The 20,218-nt window shown below is 60.0% G+C and overlaps 2 protein-coding genes across 2 annotated transcripts; both read right to left on the bottom strand.

Moving 5' to 3' along the window:
* Positions 1-57: 57 nt before the first annotated feature.
* Positions 58-6,814, bottom strand: NFKB2 (nuclear factor kappa B subunit 2). Its single transcript, XM_057375143.1, has 22 exons — positions 6,673-6,814; positions 6,224-6,302; positions 5,709-5,749; positions 5,509-5,607; positions 5,142-5,293; positions 4,443-4,549; positions 4,154-4,312; positions 3,960-4,064; positions 3,731-3,816; positions 3,469-3,607; positions 3,269-3,388; positions 2,987-3,172; positions 2,682-2,823; positions 2,430-2,544; positions 2,038-2,245; positions 1,783-1,952; positions 1,517-1,619; positions 1,153-1,382; positions 908-977; positions 631-803; positions 444-555; positions 58-354 (listed from the first exon to the last, which is right to left on the bottom strand). The coding sequence occupies exons 1-22, from the start codon at positions 6,691-6,693 to the stop codon at positions 239-241; spliced, it is 2,733 nt and encodes a 910-aa protein (XP_057231126.1). The 5' UTR covers positions 6,694-6,814; the 3' UTR covers positions 58-238.
* Positions 6,815-11,105: 4,291 nt separating this feature from the next.
* On the bottom strand, positions 11,106-20,212 carry TMEM150A (transmembrane protein 150A). Its single transcript, XM_057375152.1, has 7 exons — positions 20,029-20,212; positions 18,119-18,166; positions 15,965-16,036; positions 15,756-15,823; positions 15,506-15,633; positions 14,509-14,686; positions 11,106-12,762 (listed from the first exon to the last, which is right to left on the bottom strand). Exons 1-7 carry the CDS (start codon positions 20,106-20,108, stop codon positions 12,518-12,520), a joined length of 819 nt encoding a protein of 272 aa, XP_057231135.1. The 5' UTR covers positions 20,109-20,212; the 3' UTR covers positions 11,106-12,517.
* Positions 20,213-20,218: the final 6 nt, after the last annotated feature.

The raw sequence follows: 20,218 nt of genomic DNA, 5'->3' as shown, positions 1-20,218 counted from the left end.
GGGATTAGGGCCTACCAGCTCATGGCTGGGGCTGGAGAGAGGGAGGGCAAATACSAATGGAAATTCTGTCCTTTTATTTAGAAGAGGGACCATTAAATAAAATCAGAGAGAGGCAGGAACCGGCTGCGTCCTGTCCCAGAGTCCAGGCAGCCGGACCCGAGTCCAGAAGGCACTTGTGTGGGCAAGGCAGAGGGCAGTGCAGCTCCCCGTGTGGGCACAGGGGCTGCTGGCTGGCTCCTCAGTGCACCTGTGGCTGCTGGCTGGGGGGCAGCTCACCCCCCGGCTTCAGGGCCAGTGTGGGTGCCTGCTCCTCCTCCACCGACTCACTGCCGTAGGCACTGTCTTCCTTCAGCTCTGCAAAGCAATCCCCGAGTGCTTTTAGCAATGGGGCAACAGAGGGACGGCAGAGACACTCCCTGCCCCCCAGCCCTCACTCTCTCTACCTGTGCTTTGCAGCTTGTCCAGTGCTTCYGTTTTGTGGAGCATCCTCACGGCGTTGTGGAGCCCCATGGAGTCGAGCGCCTCCAGCAGTCCCCCCAGGCTGCCTCCTGCCAGCTGCAGAGAGAGGGCACTGAGCAGGGCTGGCGGCCGGACAGGCAGGGGACAGGGCCACCCCCGCCAGGCACTGACCTCGTAGCTGCGCAGGAGGCTGACGCTGGGYGAGGGGGTGTCCTTGTAGGTCTCGACGAGGCTGCAGAGCCCCAGGCGCTTGGCCAGCTCGATCCAGTCTGACCCACTGCAGTCCTGGTTCAGCAGCTGCTCCAGCCCCTGCAGCACCTCACTGTCCAGCGACAGGACCTTCCCTGGGTGAGAGAGGTGCTCCCATCACATGCAGTCCTTGCTGCCGGGAGGGTGTTACCCTGCCTGGGTGTGGTGATTTTGAGGAGTGGGGAAAGGGGCTGCCCACCTGTCTGAGGGGCAGTGGGCAGTTCCGCCTCGGGCCCCTGCTGGGAGGCATGCAGCAGGATCTCCCGCACCTGCACACAGACACAGATGTCAGCATCCCCCAAAGCACTGCCCAGATCCCCCATTGCCTYCTCACACCATGGATCTCTGCAGGACACGGAGGAGCATCTCCTGGAACAATGCCCCATCCGTGCCGTGGCCTGTGTAGAAATGCTCTCGGGGAGTTTGTGCCACCATGCCACACACCTTCTGGCTCCGAGTCAGGTCCAGGGACGTGTGGCAGCGGCGCTGCCTGTGCCCTGCCTGACAGTGCCCTTGCGTGGGGAGCCTGGGGTTGGGGCTGTGCTCTGCAGTCAGGGCTGGCTCTCCCAGCTCCATGGCCAGCTCCTGCTCCTCGGGGTCAGTGTCTGTGTCGCTGCTGGCCTCCGACGAGGACAGGCTCATGGGCTCATCATTCTCACACAAAACGTCTGCCCCTGTCAGGAAAGGGTGGCGTGAATCCCCAGAAGGCAAAGTAGGCTCAGGGGTCTGACCTTGTGCCTGGCACCAACCAGAACAGGCAGCCAGGACTACAGGGAGGGAAGGGAAAGGAGGGAGAGCAGTGCCTTACCTGCTTTAAGGAGCAGTTTGGTGAGGGTGGGGGAGCCCAGGCCAGCAGCCAAGTGCAAGGGCGTGTTCCCGGCGAAAGTCCGGCTGTTGACGTCTGCTCCCAGCTAAGAAAGGGAGAGTGTGAGCATGGGCTGCCTGGGCACTGCCTCGCCTACAGCCTGTCACCCCAAGGCCTCAGGGGAGCCCCCATTTCTGGCAGGAGCCTGTAGGAGGCTGCACCCCATCCATCCCTGTCGCACAGCCACCACCACACCAGCCGCCCCATACCTTCTTCACCAGGTGGGTGGCCATGTTCAGGTTCTCCATCTCCACRGCCAGGTGCAGTGGGGTCCTCCCRCTCTGCCTCTCCGCTGCATTGACATCTGCTCCCGTCCTGACCAGCAGGTCCAGGCAAGCCAAACTCTTCGCCTTCACGGCCAAGTGCAYAGGCAGGAGGCCTGCAAGATGGGGATAGGCTCAGCAGCCTTCTGGCCAAGCCCATGATGGCATTGCTGGGGTCCATCATTCCCCAGCCACACTCACCATGGAAATTGGGCAGGCGGAGCAGATAAGGTGCAGCTGAGCCCAGGTGAGCCAGCAGTGTCCTCAGCATCTCTTCATCACCGGCCTGGAGTGCCAGGTGCAGCAGGGAATTCCCGTAGCGGTCCAGCAAGGTTGGGTCGGCGCGGGCTTGCAGCAGGAGCTGGACCACTTGGGGCTGCTTGGTGATGACTGCCAGGTGCAGCGGCGTCTGCAGGACAGCAGCACATCCTCAGCAGTGCTCACAAGAGGAGCCAAGTCCTGCACCACCATTCTCTCCAGTAGCTGCAGCCTCCCCAAAGCAGGCGCAGCAACGGGAGCCTCCAGGGTTGGAAAATACGAGTGAGGAACTACTCCCAGGYAGAGGAGAAGTGGCTGCTCTGAAAAACATGTACCTGTTGTAGGTTATTGGAGATGTTGATGATCTGCTGGCTGGGGATGCTAACAATGATGTCGATGAGCTGCTTGATCACAGCTGTCTGTTCATGGATAATAGCGAGATGCAAAGGCCTGTGGAGAGATTGGGATGGCCCCTAGCTCAGCTCCGTGCTTCTCCAGGTACTCCCTGCCACCCTGAAAGCCCCCATAATGGCTCTGACAGCCAACAAGGCTCCCATGCTCTCCCTTCAAAGCCCTCATGTGCTCACGTGTCTCCGTTCTCATCCTGTGACGCGGCCAGGTGCCTCTGGACTGCCAGCAGCATGCGGGGGTCGGCGGTGACCGAGTAGTCGAGCAGGGCATGGGCATTGCGGCGGGCGAGCGCCAGCATCCACAGTTGGCACAGCTGAGCTGGGGGACAAAGCAGGGTGTCACCTCCAGGGGCAGCAGCCCCGTCCACTCTTCTGTGTCCATTAAATGTGGAGAGCAGCACCCAGCCCCAAAAGGTCCCCAATCCAGGCCTCCTCTCCTGTGCGATGTCCCCCAGCCCTCCCTCAAGCTCAGCCCCTCCTACCGTGCTTCTGCAGCTCCTTGCAGTACGTGCTCTCTTCTGCAGGTGCCTGCCTGTCGCTCCCAGGCCCCTCTGCCTCGGGGCCCTTCATCTGCACGCCTCCCTGGTAGCTCCCCACTGGGTGGGGGCCGGGTGAGTAGATGCTGCTGTAGGTCAGCCCAGGGGAGTAWGGGAAGCTGAGGTTCCCACCTGCAGGGCAAGGCAGAGGATGAGTGAGCAGAACGGAGCCCCCAGGGCCGGGCCTCAGCCACCTGAGCAAGGAGGGGAAGAGGCATCCCCACTCACCTCCTCCAGAGCCGAAGCCCCCAGCGCCCCCACCRGCTCCCCCCATGTGCGAGCCACCGCCGAAGTGCTGAGGAAACTGAGGCAGGACTTTCTTGCGCTTCCTCTCCACTTCTTCCTTATCTGTGGGGAGAGAGGGGCACCGGGGTGAGGGGTAGCCCTGGAGGCATGGGACATTGCCACCCTGCCCAAGGGGTGCTCACCTTCCACCACCGGGTAGTAGGTGAACTGTTTGGAGTCGCTCACATCCCCTCCCCGCTTGCGCTTCAGCTGCAGGAATACAGTGACAGGACGATCGATCTTGGGCTTGTGGTAGGGGGGTGTGCGGAAGACGATGGCATACTGTGGGCAAGACATGATGGACATGAGGTTCTGCTCATCCCTGGAACTGGAGACAACTCCCTCACCCCACAGGGCATTCATCTGCCTCAGAGCAGAGCAGCACTCTCCCCACCTCCCCTGTACCTGCTTGTGCACGTCTGTGGGAGAGAAGTCCCCGAAAGCCTGCCAGCCGTTCTCATCATCCTCGTAGAAACGCACCTCAATGTCATCTGGGGAGGGAAGTGGCACTGGCACCGCCTGTCTCCTTGCCCCAACAGGCTCTAGGGACACGGACCCCTCGCCACCCAGGGGTCCCAGATCTCCCCTGCCACAGCCCCTCCAGAAGGTTTTGTCTGGAAAGAATGGCTTTTACCTTTCTGAACCTTGTCACACAGCAAATAGACTTCGTCTCCTCCCCGCACRGAGCCTGCTGTCTTATCCATCCGTGAGATCTTCAGGTTGGAAGCTCCAGGGGACTCTGCAGAGTAAGAAGTGTTGGCAGTCACTGTGCAGAACTCCTTAGCCCCTCCTGCCCCATCCCTGTCCCAGCCTTGTCCCCACGCTCACTGCTGTCATGGATGGGGTCCGAGATGACAGGCTGGAGGGCCAGCGTGAAGTTCCCGCTGCTGTCGCGGAGGTAGGCGGTGAAGCGCAACCGCACAATGCTCAGGTCCATCACCTTCTTCAGCTCCTTGGCCTCCAGCTCGATCTCACGCAGCTCCACTTCTGCCAGGGCAGGGGGATGAACCGTCAGGCTGGGCAGGGGGCAGTGCTTCAGGTCCCCTTCCCACAGACCCCAGCCCCCAGCTGTCAGCCAGTGGTGCTGTGCCCCACCGAGCGCCCAGGCTGCCCTCACCCGTCAGCAGATGGCTCCTGTTGCGCATCTTCTGCTGCTTCAGCTTTTGCTTCATGATCTCCATCATATTCTTCTTGGTGACATGGAGCACACCCAGGTTGCTGAACCTGGAGAGGAAKGACACTGCTGGGATCTGGGAGCATTGAGGTCAGCAGAGGAAACCCAAAGGAGCACAGACTCCTGCAGCTGGAAAGGACCTGAGCACCRAGCAGTGCCACTCAGGCAGCAGGGAATCAGTGTGTGGGGGGCAGAAGAGAAGTAACCACAGAGGAGAGGAAAGGAGCCCCAGAAACTCTGAGCTCCCACAGGTGACAAGCCCAAAGTGAAGGAGGAGCGAAGGCCAGAGAGATGCAAATGGGACTAAGCTGAGCCAGGGCTGGATGTGTAAGAGCTACTGCAGCAGTTGTAGAATAACCCCATGACTCAGGCTGGCTTCAAAAGTCATCTGCAAAGCTGGGGAGCTGCAACCCCAAGGACAGAAGCCCCAAAAAAGCTGCATATGTCAAAACCCAGAGACAGGCAAAATGCTCAGGGGACAGAGCTGTAATGAACTTGGGTAAACACACTCCTGACCTCATCCAGCAAATCCAGCTCCAGGGTGCACTAACCCCTATCTTGTCCCCATCTTGTAAGCTGCAGGCAGCACCCACAGCCCCCTCACACAGCCAAGAGGCCACCCTGGACCCTCCTTGCACATACTGAGCTGTCATGTCCTTGGGTCCCACAATGGTGACACAGTTGCCAGCCTCGTTGCACTGCTTGCCCACCAGGCTGTGAGCATGTACACGGGGAGGGTCGCTGTGCGTCACCAGGTCTACCTCGATCCGAGCCATCCCTGTGTAGTTACAGATCTGCAGGGACAAAGGACATGGGGGTCAGGTGCACTAGGCCAGGAGCYGGCAGGACTCTACAAATCCTTCTTATCCCTGCTCCTGCCACAGCCCTCCCATCCCTCCAGCATCAGGTGACACAGAGCTTATCCTGTCCTTCCTTCAAGACTCCCTCCTGAAGCTCATGCACTACTGACTGAAGAAACTGCTCCATCCCCTTCCCATGGAGCACTCACCTTGACAGTGGGATAGGTCTTGCGCCCCTTCTCACTGGATGCTCCCGGCAGCCCCCCATGGGAAGGGCCCTCGCAGCCGTACCGAAACCGGAAACCCCGCTGTGGGAGGCAAAGAGGGGATCAGCTAACAGTGTTCAAAGGCTGACACCGTGAGAGTGGGAGGTGACAGTTACCTGTCTGTACCTGGGGGACATCCTTACCTGCTTTGGCTGCTCAATAATGACAAGGTAGGGACCTTCCACTGGAGGACAGAAAGCATAGGTACCAGTGAGAAATACGGAATAACCAAAGAGCATGTTCTCAGTAAGGATGCTGGAGGTATGGGGACACCACTGAAGGTGATGTGACCCCTGTCTGTCCCATGGGAGCCCTCAGMGTGCCCAATGCTTGCGCTGTCACAGCCCAGCTGGGAACAGCAGTCAGAGCAGCAGGAATAGGAGAGGAAAGCCAGAGGATACTGTGTCACTTGAGGAGCAGGGAACCCCCGGGAACATCCCAGCCCAACCTGGAAGTCCCTGGTAGACTGAAGAGCAGGGCCAGATGGAACAAACCCCATCTTGGTGGCATGGGGCAGGGATTCCCAGCCAGCCCACAGTGGGGTCAGTAAGGACAAAGCCTGTGGTGCTGCTGAGAACCAAGAGGCGTGAGTCAGCCTGCTGGGAAACTCCACTGCAGCTGGGGACCCCTGGAACAGCACAGCCAGAGGGGCCCTTACCTGTCTCCATCAGGGGCTCCTTCTGCTCCATCATGTGGGAGCCAAAACTGAAGTCATCGTAGTCAATCCCATCCAGGCACTAGGTGATGGGAGASAAGATGAGTGTGATCAGTGTGTTGGGCAGGGAATCCCCAACTAYTCTGGGGGTCTGGCAGAGACCACGATCTCCCACCCTGGGCAGGTGATGGCAGTCTGGCACAGACCCCCATTGGGGCAGACACAGGTCCCTGATGGAAGAGATCCCTGAAAGAGAGGAGGGCAGGTGCACACCCCTCAGTGCCCACCCTGGAGGCTGACACAGACCCTCGCACCTCCCACCCCGGAAGCAGGCACAGACCCCCACCTCCCACCCCTCCCGTGGGGTCGGCCGCTGCTCCGTGCCCGGYTCCGGAGCCAGGCAGCGACACCCCCGGGCTAACCCGATCCGAGCCGATCCGWGCCGCACTCACGGGTTGGAAGTGCTCGTCCATGTCGGCGCGGGGCCGGCCGCYGGCCTGCGGGGAGAGGGGGGTTGAGCGGGGAGCGGGGCTGCAGGAAGGCACCGCCGCTCCGGAAAGTCCCTAGAAACCCCGCCGAGCCGGGAAATGACGGGACCGCGCGTCACCGGCCCGCCCCGCCCCGCCGCGGCCAGGGCACGGCCCGAGCCGGCCCGGGACCCGGGACACGGGACCCGGGACAGGGGACACGGGACAGGGGACACGGGACAGGGCTCACGGGACGCGGGGCCCGCCCGGCATGGCTCGGCTCGGCTCGGAGCGGGGCTCTGCTCGGCCCGGCTGCTCCGGCACCCGCCGGGGGACACCCGGGGCGACGGGACGGGCTGTCCCCTCCTCGCACGGGGATTTTGTACTCGGAGCCCCGGGCGGACTGGAAATCCCGGAGCACTCCCGCCCGCCTCCCCCGGCCATTCTCGCCCGGGCGCTGCCTGGCAGCCCGGGGGYGCCCGATGTGCCGAATTTCCCCCCACCCCGGGCGCACGAAGGGATTTGCCCCACGCTGTCCCCGGCCGCCTGTCCCGCCAAGGTCGCCAGTCCCCGCTGCGCTGCCATCAGCCCTTCCCCAGCGAGACCTGCAGTGCAGCACGGCTGAAGCCACCCGCCCGCGCCATAAAGCCCCGCAGCAGCCACCGGGTCCCCCAAGGTCCCTACTCCACATCATCTCATCCCGCACAGGGATGTCTCCTCCAAGCCCCTATGGGCTCCACAGAAGCCTCCCCAAAGCGCTGTCCCCAAGCCCACTGGCTTCCCCGTAGCCAGGGGAATCTCTCAGGACTCTGYAGACAGAAGCAGAGTCTGCAGCCCCTTGCCAGGCACCCAAAGGGGTGCTTTCCCTCTCYCCCGATTACTTACACAGCAACCCCTGCATCCTTTCCGCAGAGGTGGCCTGAGAGAGGCATTCACTATTCGTGTTTCCATTCCTTCCCTTCTTGGGAACATCTGGCTTCAAAGTGGAAGCGGCAGCCCCAGAGCTCTCTGCGGGAGCATCTCCCACTGCGCCAGCCCTCAGCACTGATGCTCCCCCGGCCCCAGCAAGGGCACTGCCAGCAAATGGGGCCCTTCCCTGCCCACAGCGCTCACACCCTCCTACTCACCGGGGAGGAAGAGGCTGGTCTCAGCAACCCGTCCAGCCCCAGCATGGCCACAGGGACTGCCGGCACCACAGACAGGAGTTCCGCTGGGGTCAAGGTCTGCCTAACCACAGAAAACCACGGGTGACTTCTAGCAAAGGGGCAGGCTCAGGGGAGAGCCTACAGGCATGTTCCACATTTCTTCTCACTAACCAACGAAAAGAGAGAAAAAAAAACCGTATCTGACTCCGCGGTGCCCTCATACCATGAATTTCTGAATCAGTTGTTGCTGCAGGTCCCACTCAGGGGATTTCGAGTGCGTGGGAGAAGAGGGGAAGGAAGGGATTGTTCAATCCGTGCGTGAGTCATGTTCTTCAGAAGCTGAACAGAGCMTTTTCAAGGAGATTTTTCAGCCACTCAAGTCTTCCAAAGGGGCTGTGACCCCAAGCCTGAGGTTTTTCCCRGCTGGCCTGCCACCTAAGGCCAGAGATGCATTCCAGACAGCTGCACAGCCTTGGATGTGGGGGTCTGAGGGACCTGCAGGTGCAGGGGTGGGTGCAAGGAAGGTGGAGATCCAGCACTGCAAAATTAGGTGGGGACCTTCCTCCTGACATTCTGCAATGGCTTCCGAAGGCTTAGGAACATGGCCATAACCCCCTGCTGGCCTGTGGGAAGCAGCACACACTGCCTGCTGCTGGGATCCCACCAGTCATCCCACCTGGACAGCTTCAGCCTGCCACCAGCCAGCCATCCTATCTGCTGTGCTGGCACAGATTTTCCAGAGAGATGAAAAAAGGGACAAACATCCTTCCTCAGTGTGCTGGGAACAGCCACCTCGAACCCTACCCACAGAACCTGGTGATGGAGCCCAGGCCTGAAGCTGCTGGGGAAGAACAAACTGCACCCCTTGAATAGCACAGCTCCCCTTCTCCAGTGGCACCAGCTCCATCTCCTGTTGAGGGGTTTTCACAGCTCACTCATTGCTGCCCAGGACACTTCCACTTGTTGCAGCCAACAGCATGACTAAGGAATGTCACAGAGTCATCCCTGTGTCTCCCAAGCCCACACAGCTCTGGCTCTCTCTGGAGGTTGCTGGCCATATCCCTGCACACTTGCACAGTGTGTGCTGGAGGAAGCCCACCTGGCTTGCTGAGATGGTGCAACCACCTGCTTCCTTGTTCCTGGGAAAACAACCTCAGGCAACCTCAGACCTGCTCTCAAGGTAAAGCCCTGCCTCCTGTGCCAAGCAGCCATGCCCTTCTGGGCCCCAGGACTTGGGGTTTCCCCGAGGAGTGTAGCACACACAGCTTTTATCCCCCACACATCCCAAAAGGGAACCCATCTCTTCTTCCTCCATCAGCAGCATCMCCTGCTCTGTGTTATCTGACCTGGGGTGTGGGCTTGAACTGAAAACTCCATTTGCTTGGCTAATTCCTCCCCATCTTCACACTTTCCTAAGCTTCAGGAATCACTCTCTGGGGAATGCAGGGAATGGGGGAAAAGAGCAGCAATCCAGCTGCAAGGCACTGCCCAAAGCAGCATCAGCTCACTGCCCCAGAGTGCAGCATTGCCACAGCACCCTTGCCAGATGGCACAGCCTCCCTGTGCCAGCCAGACTGCTTCAATTAAGGGCCAGCCTTTGGCAAGCAGTGCAAGTTAAAGCCATTCTTCCATGCCTGCAGCTCCTTGAACGTGACCTAGTAATGCAGGTGCTATTTTCTTTCCTCCCATGACAGTCGGCTGACTTGCCGAGCTGATGCCCCGCAGGCAGGAGGGAAACATACGTCAGCCTATGAGGCAGGAGTGTTTAGTAGCCATGGGAAAGGGTGCTCCAGAAACGCAGGAGGCAGCACGAGTGCAGCCCTGCTCCGAACTGCGCTAATGTACAGCTGACATGTTCCAGCCACTCAGCTGCCTGCTCCTCTAATACACTCTTCCCTTTGCATTTTGATTTCCCTGGGGTCAGCTAAYACGTGCAAACAATGGCCCTAAATACTTGGCCCTGCTTTCTGCACAAATCCTGTGTTGTGCTCCATCCCTGGAGTCCCAACAGCTACTGGCAAGAGGCTGCTGAGTCTCTTTCATGTTGTGTTCACAGTGATTTTGCTCTGAGAYTCTTCCTGGAAACCATGTCCCTGACCAGCAAGCGTGGTAGAGAGAAATCCCCTCTCCCTCAAAACTGCCCAAACCTTCCCCTCCTGACAGTCTGCCTTGGAGCACTGAAACCATTTGTATCTCTCTGCATAAAATGTCTTTACTCCCATTGTGGCTATCAAGTTGGTTTTGGCAAACCCCAGCCACCCACTGATCTTTTGGTTTTCTCCTCTAGGGCTTGTAAATCAGCTCCTTTGCTGTTGTGCTATAACCAYTAATCCAGCTGTATATCCGTGTGCCCTCAGAGAACCCCTCCCACCGTCATCCCGGCGTTTGCTGTCTCTCACTCTGCCCAAAGCAGCACTACCGCGCTGGTGCTCACGGCTCCGTTTGGGCTGGAGCTTGCCGAGCCTGTGGGCATGGATCTGTTCCCCTCGGAGTGGGCAGCAAGCCAGCCCTGCTCCAACGCAGGCAAGGCTCAGCATGCAAGAGGGAGAGCTGCAGGATGGGGCAGAACCCGCTGGCAATGTAGAAAATAAGGAACTTCCYCACCGGCAGGAAAAAGGGTGTAAGCACCAGCGCCGGGACTTGCTGTCTCCTCTCCCTTCGGAGAGAGCACCTGTCTCTCCAGCCTGGATCTTCTCAACATCCCCAACCCCAGCTAGCCCCATGGCCAGCGCAGAGGCAGCCAGGGACCGGCTGCTGGAGCGAGAGGGAGCCCAGGACCTTCCCGCTGGGACGGGCAGCCCTAGCACAAGAACTTTAAAACTATGCACCGCTCAGCTCCCTTTCCCTGGCAACCGTCCCCCCGCTGCAGCGGGCAGCCCTGCCCGCCGCCAATCCCCCCGGCACCCCGAGGACCCCCACCCGACCCGACCCCGGCCCGCCGCTCACCTTCACCCCAGCCGCAGGTCGGCCGCCGCGCCCCCGCCGCGGTACCGGGAAAGTCCCGACCCGGCTCCGCCTCCCGGGGCTTCCCAGGCCCGGCTCCGCCCGGCGCAGCGAGCGGGAGGGCGGGCCGGGGGACCCCCGAAGGGACGGGCAGCTCCAGGCTGCTGCATCCCGGAGACATCGCCTATTCCCCCACCTGCTGCACTCGGGTCAGGGGACCGAGCCCCGGGCTCATGACTGTCCCCCGAGGGGAGGACAGGACCTTCACCGCATTCCCAAAGCCAGCTGCTACCCCAGCTGGGAAGGACCATCTGACTCACCCATGCCTGGTTTTCATTTTTATTATTGTAAATTCACTGTTGTCTTTATATATACTTTTTAAAAAATATATTAGATACAAAAGTCAGAAATGCTCCTCTTTAAACTACATATAATGGTGGATTTACAGGCCGGTTTGGAAAAGGTGGGCAAATAGGAAAGCCCAACTTGATCAATGCGCACAGCAGCAGCAGCAGCAAATGCCCCTCTCCAGGGACAAGGGAATTCTATATACATATATATATGCATGTATATATATATATTTGTAGATCTATACATACAAACACCACACTCACACCCCTTGACATCCCACCCCCTGCTCAGGACACCCCGGGCTGCACCTCAGCCCAAGGATGCTGCGGGGTGGGCTGAGCAGGGTGGGCTCCCACCGGGCAGACGCTACCCAAGGAACCAGAGGACGGATCTGGGAGTCACAGAAGAATGGAGCACACACTTCCCTCTTCCTACAGAAGTGCTTCCCCTTTCTCTGCCTGTGCTCCCTGGGACAACTTCAGCTGGCAGCGATACAGAGGGGAAGTCCGCTCTGAGGGCACGGTGCCTCCAGGACATCCCCCGTATGCTGGTAAATTCGGAGACTCATTTCCCAAACTAGCTGGGAGCACGGGAATGCTGTGACCCGGGAGGTGAAACCTCAGCAATTCTCAAAGCTGAAAAAACGTGGGCAAAGTCACTGACTGAAGGCCTGGAATGCACTGAGCAGTGAAAGCCCTGGCACTGGAGATCAGCATAGTCCAGCTGGGGCTGCTGGTGTCATCCTGCAGCAGTGAGGCACCACCAAGGAAGGCAGGCAGGGAGAGACCCCTGCTGCCATCCTCACGGGGGCTGCAGACAGACTGGGCAGTGCAGCCACCTCTCAAGGAAGGAAAAAGGCACTCTGGGATTTTGGCTCCTCTGACAGTCACAGCAGCCAGCTGGAAGGCTTTACTCTGCTGAACTTTACCCCTGTGGAGGAGGGAAGAACAGAGATCTCCCCTTCCAGCATATCAGGCTCGCATGGTGACGGGAGGGTGAGCACCCTGTTCCTCCACATCCCCTACGGAAGGGAACCTCTGTAAGATTGCCCTCAGCAGCCCCTGACTCAGACCAGGCTACCCCAGAGGCTCAGGGTAGATCCTGGCTCTGTTGATAGCACCAGGTTGGCATCCCCGCACCCCAGCAGTGACCCCAAAACCTGCAGGCAGGTAGGGGACAGCTCCTGCAGGGGCAGCAGCTGCCAGAGGAGCCCTGGACACAGCTCCTGATGAGAGAGGAGGGCACTGCAGGCCCACACACAGACACACAGACATAAACAAACACACACAACACACACACACAAGGCAGCTGGGGTTTCAGAGACATTCAATGTGTGAGTCACTGTCAGAGCCCAATTTGGGGTCTCCACCGTGAGCTGCCTCCTGTGGGGGTCAGGCCATAGCCAGGCCCTCCACGTGGCTGTGGATGTGGGCTGTGCTGGACAGACTGCTCTCGCCTTTGTAACTTTTGGGGGCCCGGCTGGCTTTCAGCAGGACCAGGAAGGTGTCTGTGGAGATGGCCCCAAACTCAAGGGTGAATGTGCCATAGAAGACCAGGACATCAATGATAAACATCCACTCGCACAAGGCAGCCACATGCTGCAGCACGAAGCTCTCCTGGATGAAGAACACACCACCTGAGGGTATTCCAGTGAAGGAAAGCACAGCTGAACTCCAGCCACCCCATGGAGCACCATGTCCCACTGCCACTGCATGCTGGGTGCTGTGAGTACCACCCTCTGCAGGAAACACATGACCACTCCTAAACCCCAGAAACACCAACATGATTCCCCCAACACTAGGAGGGCCCTGGCATGCATGCCCAACCCAGTCTTGCTAAATCAGAGCACTAATGCCAGGCTGGGATATTCTGAAGAGACCAGGGCAGGAGGAACTCAGGCTGAAGGTCTCAGTGCCTGGTGCCCAGATGCCTCACCTTCCCCACAGCCCTTCCCTCTTCCTCAACTCAGGCTGATGGTCCCCATCCTCCCCCAGTTTGCAGTCAAAGATGATAGAACTCAACCTTGGTAACAGGGTTTGGACTGTTATATCCCAGACCTACAGCACCTCCTGTCCTTCCGTGCCGCAGGCTGGCCCACCCCAGAGAGGGAGCCTGCTCCCACTTTTCCAGGTCCAGGTCCTACAACTGCCAGAGCTTTTTACCCTTCTTTTATCCCCACCAAAGATCTCCAGGGAAACCTGCTGTAAGAGCTACAGCAGGTGAGGGAAGGAGGCCTGTGCATGCCCCAGCCCTCCAGGTGAAGCCTCCAACAGAACCATGCCTTCTGCAAGTGAGACCAAGATCTGGGAGAGCTGCAGAGGCAGGGACCTGACCTGTAGAGCCCTCTGCTCACTGCCCTCATCCCATCAGGAGAGGTCCCAGCCCTTTTCCCACACTGTCCACACCACAGCTTGCTGCTTGCTCACCGCCAGTCCCCAGAGCCTAAAGAGCAGGATGGCCACAGCAGATGGGCACCGGTCCTGTCTTCCTTGTCCTTACGTGCCCTTCCTGTCCCTCGCAGCTGGCGTGGCCCTGCGGCACTCCTGCCCTTCCCAGTCTGCCTGCCTGCTGTGGTGACAGAGCAGGACCCTCCGATACATGCCAGGTCTGCCAACGCCCCCAGGCTCCTCTTGCGCTGCCCGCCTCAGCCAGACCCCAGCCAGCCTCTATGGGACCCATGGACACTGCATGCYTTCTCCCCTTCCTGCCCGATAACCACCACCTTGTTTCCCAATTTATCCCTAACCTCAGTCCCAAATAAGCTCCTTATTCCTCAGCCACACACTTGGGAGCATTCTGGAGCTCCAGCTCCAGTCCACCTGATGCCGTGCCCTCCCTACCCAGTAAGGTGTTTGCAGACCCCAGTATCTGCTCACCAAGCCTTTCCTTGTCCCATGGGCAGGTGCCTGGAAGCCCTGGCTGGCACAGGTGCTGCCATGCACCCACCTGGCATCTGCACAGAGAGCTTTTGTACCCAGCTTCGGTCAGAGAGGAAACCCAGATGGACTTTGCATTGCCAGGAGCTCAAAGTACCTTTGTCCCATTAAAAATCCCAACGATTAACCAAATTTGGGCTGTATGTGACAGGAGCCTGTAGCGGTGGCTGGGTTGCAGCAACCAGGGTTTGTGGCATCCCAGCACCCCAGGAGATGCCCAGCAGCATCCCTTCCCCTCTTCAGCCCCTGCCTAGCCCTGATACTGCTGCTTCCCCAGCCTACACCTGCAGCGAGCTGCCCACCCTCAGGGCCCTTGCCCAGCCCCTCTCCTGGCACCATGCCTCACTGCCAGACCAAAGGATAGAGGATATGGGGTGCCTACCCCACCCTGAGGACCATCTTTTGCCAGCCCATCCCCAGTGCTCTTCCCACACCCTTCAGGATACTGAAGACGAGGGTGAAGAAGGCCACAGCGGTGAGGATGCTGCGTAAGTGGCCGGTCCAGTACTGCCCCCGGGTTTTGGCCATGCGGTAGGTGAGGATGGACTGCAGCAGCAGGAACAGCATGCTGGTGGGAAAGGCCACCCCTGCCCCGATGTAGTGCAGCACCTTGGCATGATCCACCTGTGGGGAAGAGACCATCAGAGCCGGCACCCTGGGACACTCCTGTCACAGCACAGCTGTGCTCCAGGGGTTGGACTCCTGCCCAGGAAGGGGTGCAGTGYTGGGAGCAGGTCCAGGCAGCTCACCCTGTGCCCAATTCCTGGCTGAAGAGCTTGGACCCAGCATCTACTGCTGGGATCTCAAAAAGCTCTGTTTCTTTTATCCACGGGCCAGCAGCCCTGCTGTGCYCAGGGGCAGGGGCTGCCCTCTGCCCGGAGCAGCATCTCCCGAGGGTCACAGCCCAGCACTGCTCACCACAGCCGAGGCACTATAGGGACCAGGCCCGTGAAGCTTCTGGCGGGGCTGGCGCCGGCAGCAGCCTCCACCAAGCGGGAGGGCCCGGCTGCCGCAGCAGCTGCCGGGAGGCCGGAGCCTGGCGCTGCAGGCAGGGGCTGAGCACCGCTGCGTGCTGCCAAGCCCGGGCCCGCTCCACTCCCTGCAAGAGCAGGCTATGCCCCGACAGTTCCTGGTGTCACCCCCCGGACAGGATCAGCAGGAGCAGCCCAAGGCATGTCCCTGCCCCTGCATGTGCCCATGGARGGGACAGACCGTGCAGAGGGGCTCAGGTTAAACTAAACCCAGCAGCTTCATCTGGACCTGAGCTACCCCAGCACCCTGGGAAGCACAGCACACACCGGGGAGGGGAGGGACTGCACGGATGGGATGCTGGGCCAGAACAATGACCCCAAAACCCACCCTGCTGAGCACAGCCACTGCCCCGCTGCAGCCAAGGCCCTCTCCTGCTCCCCTACCCCAGGGACTCACGAGGAGAGGCCTTACCTGGAAGTTGCCAACCATGGTGAGGCCAGCAGCGCAGACCCAKCCAGTGGCCAGCCCCAGGGTGTTGAGGAGGGATGGCCCCAGGCGCTCCAGGAGGTGGGCGTAGCGCAGCAGTCCCACCAGGATGACTGCAGGAGGAGACACAGCCCTGTCACACRCCACTGTCTGCAGCCCCCCTCGTCCCACTCCTGCCCCGTGCTGGGGTGGTGCTGCTCTTCCCAGCCCTGCTCACCCGGCAGCAGGCACTTACCCATGAAGGAGCCCAGGCTGCAGATGAGGCTGAAGAAGCAGCTCTCAGGAGGCAGGGTGCCACACTTGCTGAGGGGACAAACAAGACCCACAGAGCCCTCAGACAGGGGGCACTGGGGTGTGCACTTGGCTCCCTCCCCAGGACACCTGGACTGTCCWGGAGGGGTCTCAGAGCAGCTCTGCCCGTGCTCCCACCCTGCGGCTGCTCACCTGACAAGGGGGATGTGATCCAGCGTGCAGCAGGAGCTGGGGCCATCCATGTCGCATGACTGGTTGTAACTCCTGCCGGCAGCAAAGGGACAGGTTAGGAGAGCAAAGATGCCGTCAGGACCCTCCTGTCTCCTGCCCAGCACTGAGTGCAGCCCAGCCCCAGGGATGTGCCCACACCCTGGGGTCAAGCCCCTCCAGGGAGTGACCCACTGTCCAACAGGCAGCACTTGCTCCTGGGTTTCCCCAGCCTGTTCCCTGCCTGCTGACCCTGCTGCTCACCCAGAGCCCCTGCCTGTGAGGGAGAGGCCATGGCAGGGCAGAGGCTGCATGGGCCAGGCTGTGGGCTGGCAGCCCCACACCCAGACAGGAGCAGGATGGAAGCACCAGTGAAGCCAGGCATGCAGCCACCAACAGCTCCATCTTTGCAGGGGACCGACTGGAATGCTGAACTGTGTGGGAATGACCCCCACAGCCACAGGCACCACCGGAGCAGTGCACTAAGGCTGGGAGGGAAGGAGGGAGCTGGGAGGCACTGCCTGAGGGAGGATACAGAGCCTGGCACACCAGCAGTGCACCCAGAGCAGCCCCAGCATGGCCAGGCCAGGCAGGGCTCTGCTGCCTGCAGCCACCACAGTGTCCTGAGAGTGCCTCCTGCACACASAGACCCCGTGGGTCCGGGCACCCCGAGCTCTTATCAGCCCCCCACACCTTCCTGTACCACAGCTGCTGCCTGCAACCCTAACCAAATTCCCACCATGGGGGAACATGCACCCTCACCCTCACAGCTCTCCCACGAGCTGGCACACACTGGGGGTGGGTTTTTGGGTGCCTCTTTGCTGCAGCATCAGCCAGGCACTCAGCACCTCTGCCTGGCATGGCTGAGTAGGACACCCTGCTCACACCACAGGCAGGGAGTGCAAAGTGCTGTGCTCCAAAGGGCCCCTTCAGACACCCCCAGCCCCACAGAGGGGGTGGGAGCTGTGGGGGGACAGTACGGCCCTGTCCCTGTCCCTGGCCCAGGCTGACCACCCACTACCTCTGACTGTGCAGCAAGGACATGGTTAAAAAAGCCTTTTTGGAAAGGGCTGGGCTGTGCTCTGATGTTTTTACAGCCTCCTCAGTTTACTGGTGGCTTTGTTTTCCAACCACTAAACCCAGGCGAGGCATGGAGCCCCACGGCCTCCTCAAAGGCTGCTCTCGGGCAGTGTTTGGTTTGGGAGGTTTTTTTTATTATTATTTTGTTTAAAGCAAGCAGCCCGAGGCCGGGAAGCATTATTCGTCATTAAGGGCTGGCTGTGCGGCAGAGACAACCCGACACACACATTCTTCCCAGGGCAGAATCAGCCATCAGGCAGGAAATGGCAGCAGTTTTTTTTTTTTTTTTTAACTTCTTCAAACACTCCAGCAAGAATTAAACTAACATGGATCTTTCTGGGCAGATTTTTAAGGCCACACTACAAGCCAAAAACCGTGCAGAAGTTGCCAAGAAACCAAACAGTGTTTCTTTTCCCTGCCCTTGTCTCTTCCACGCCTCATCCCCCATCCGGGGGTGGTGCAGGCAGCTCTGCCCATGGGTGTCCCGGTGCCACAGGACCATCCCATCCCCCTGGCACTGCCAGATTTAGTCTCAAGCAAGCAAGTCACAACCTTTTCCATGGAGACACACAGCCCTCTGTAATTCCCTGACCACTTATTTTCATACTTTCTCCATGCTGTGTTTTTTCAATGGYCTCCTTCTCCCCGCCTGGTTTGCAGCAAGGCTGGCTTGTTCACCAGAGCAGCTGTTAGTGCAGGCAGGCCTGGGCAGGGGAGGGAGGGCAGTCAGCCCTGACAGCAGCTAGTCCTCAAGCAGTTCTCATGGGCTGGACAGGAGGCATGTGCCCTGCAACATTTGCACCCATCAACCATGTCTGCTGGGGGACAAGGCGGCTCTGTGCCCCTTTAACACTCTCACCTCTCCCATCATCTCCAGCCCCKCCCAGGGCCAGCCTGATCCCCAATCCCCCTTCAGCACAGTTTCGGTGCAGGGAGTGCCTCAGCTACGCAGTGCCCTTTCATAGTTCAAGTGGGACAGGTCTGGAGGGACCTGGCATTATGAGGCCTTTAACCCATCCAGGATGTGCCAAAAAGCCCCTGCCTCCCCCCAGGCCTTACCAGTTGTGGACAGGGCAGATGTGGTTGTTGGAGAGTGCCATGGCATATCTGGAGGAGACACAACAAAAGGGTTACCGCAGCCATCCACCTCCCTGCAGCCCGATTCCCTGCCAGCACCCAGAGCAGCCTTAGGCAGTGCTGCCAGAGCAGAGGATATGAGCCCTTACTGCCTGCCAGGGGCCAGCACTCATCCTGTGGCTTTACACCTCCTGGCTTCACAAAGCAGGAAGAAGAAAAACAAGTGCATGAGCCCAGCAGASGCCCCCCAGAGTTCCCACTCTGGGTCCTTGTACCTCCAACCCTGCTGGGAGCTGCCTCCTGCTCCCCATCATGCTGCTACACTGCCCGGGCCCTGGAACTGCTCTGCCAGAGTCCCCCAGCCTGGCACTGGGACTCCCCACAGTCTACAGCTGTGCCGGGTGCCACCCAATGGCACTGGCTCTGCTGTGCTTCCCCCAGCCTCTACCTAGCCAGCAATGAGCTAAAAGAAGTCCGGAAAAGCAGCCAGTGAGTTGGCAGAGCATTTTGGGCAGATCCACTCCATCAAGCACATCACTGTGCAATCACCCCTGTGTATCAGGGTAACAAGGGGTTCATGACATGCATCCTGCCCCACTCCAAAGGGTCTCAGCCCTGTGACCCCCCCACCCATCGAGGGTGCTACAGCAGCAGGTAACACCGTGCTATTCAAATGGCTGCTGGCCATGAACAGCTCCAGTTAAAAACAGGCTCCAACATCAGCATGAAAACCCCCCTCCTTCCCGAGCTGGCCATGTAACAGCTGGGCTGCAAAAAGGATGATCCCAGGACAGAAGCAAAGAGCAGGATAGCTGAGGGAAACCAAGTTCCAGCACCCCCCAGCCACCAAGGAGCAGCCCCTTCACCCAGCCACCTGCCAGCACAGGTCTCCAAAAGGGCCACTCCAGGGKAGCTCTGGCTGTGAGGACCATAAACAGCAGCTCCCACCTGARCTGCTTCGGGCTGGAGGGGCATCTGCGCCCCAGAGTTACTCACRGGAGACAGGCCATGCTTTGCAAGGTGTCTGAGGAAAACATTTGGAGGGTAAGATCCTAGCAACAGGGTCAACATTTGGCTTTGTTGTTAAGGAAGACAGGCTATACCACCAGGGGAAGATCTTGAAGGGACCTGCATGTGTAYGGGGCACATTTGCTACATCCCACACCCCAGGAAGTCCCACCACCTATCCTGAAGCTCTCAATGCCTTTGGGAAAAGTTGCTCATCCGCTGCTCACCAGTGCTAAGGCCCAAAAAGGGAACTGCTGGGCTAGTAGTGGTCGCCCAAGTGACACAACCTCTACTCCCAGCACAAGGTGCTTCCATCCGTCCATCCATCCATCCATCCATCCATCCATCCATCCATCCATCCATCCATCCATCCATCCATCCATCCATCCATCCATCCATCATCCATCCAACCATCCTTCCATCCATCCATCCTCCCATCCATCCATCCATCCATCCATCCATCCGTCCGTCCGTCCGTCTGTCCACCACAAGGGATGGGTGCCCGTGTAGTACACGGCTACAGCTCTGGCGCTGCAGTACCTGGGCTGGTGCCACCTGAGCTCAGCCGCCCTCAGGCCGGGACAGGGGAGYGCTGTTCCGCGGGGTGTCAGGGATGGAAGGCCAAGGAGGCACATGCCAGCGCTGCTGCAGGGGACGCGGGGTCCACGCAGGGCGGCTGGGGGGGTTCAGGGAGGTATGGGAGCCAGGGAGTGTCCAGAAGYGCCCCAACATGACAGGGGCCAGCAACGCCCCGCGATCTCCTGCCCGCAGCATCCCACTCTGAAGCATCCTCCAACCCCCGGCCCTCAGTATCCCGCCCGGGCCCCGGCTCCCGGCACCGCCGCCCGGGGGTGGGGGACTGGCGGCCACCCCGCGGCACTCACACGATCCACATGCCGGTGATGGTGAAGGCGGGCAGCGTGACGGGCAGGATCCCCCAGGCCGGCATCCTGGGGCCGGGCATGCCCCGCCGGGCTATGGGCGAGCGGGGCCGCCGGGGAAGGCTCCCCGCTGCCTCCTGCTGCCGGGCCGCCGCCGGGCCGCGCTCCCCATGGGCGGCGGGGGCCGGGGCCG

Source organism: Malurus melanocephalus, unplaced genomic scaffold, assembly GCF_030028575.1.
Source record: "Malurus melanocephalus ecotype Western Australia unplaced genomic scaffold, MMel_1.1 scaffold_240, whole genome shotgun sequence".
Taxonomy (NCBI): Eukaryota; Metazoa; Chordata; class Aves; order Passeriformes; family Maluridae; genus Malurus; species Malurus melanocephalus.
The sequence above is the reverse complement of the archived record's forward strand: the minus strand, read 5'-3'. Positions and strand labels throughout refer to the sequence as shown.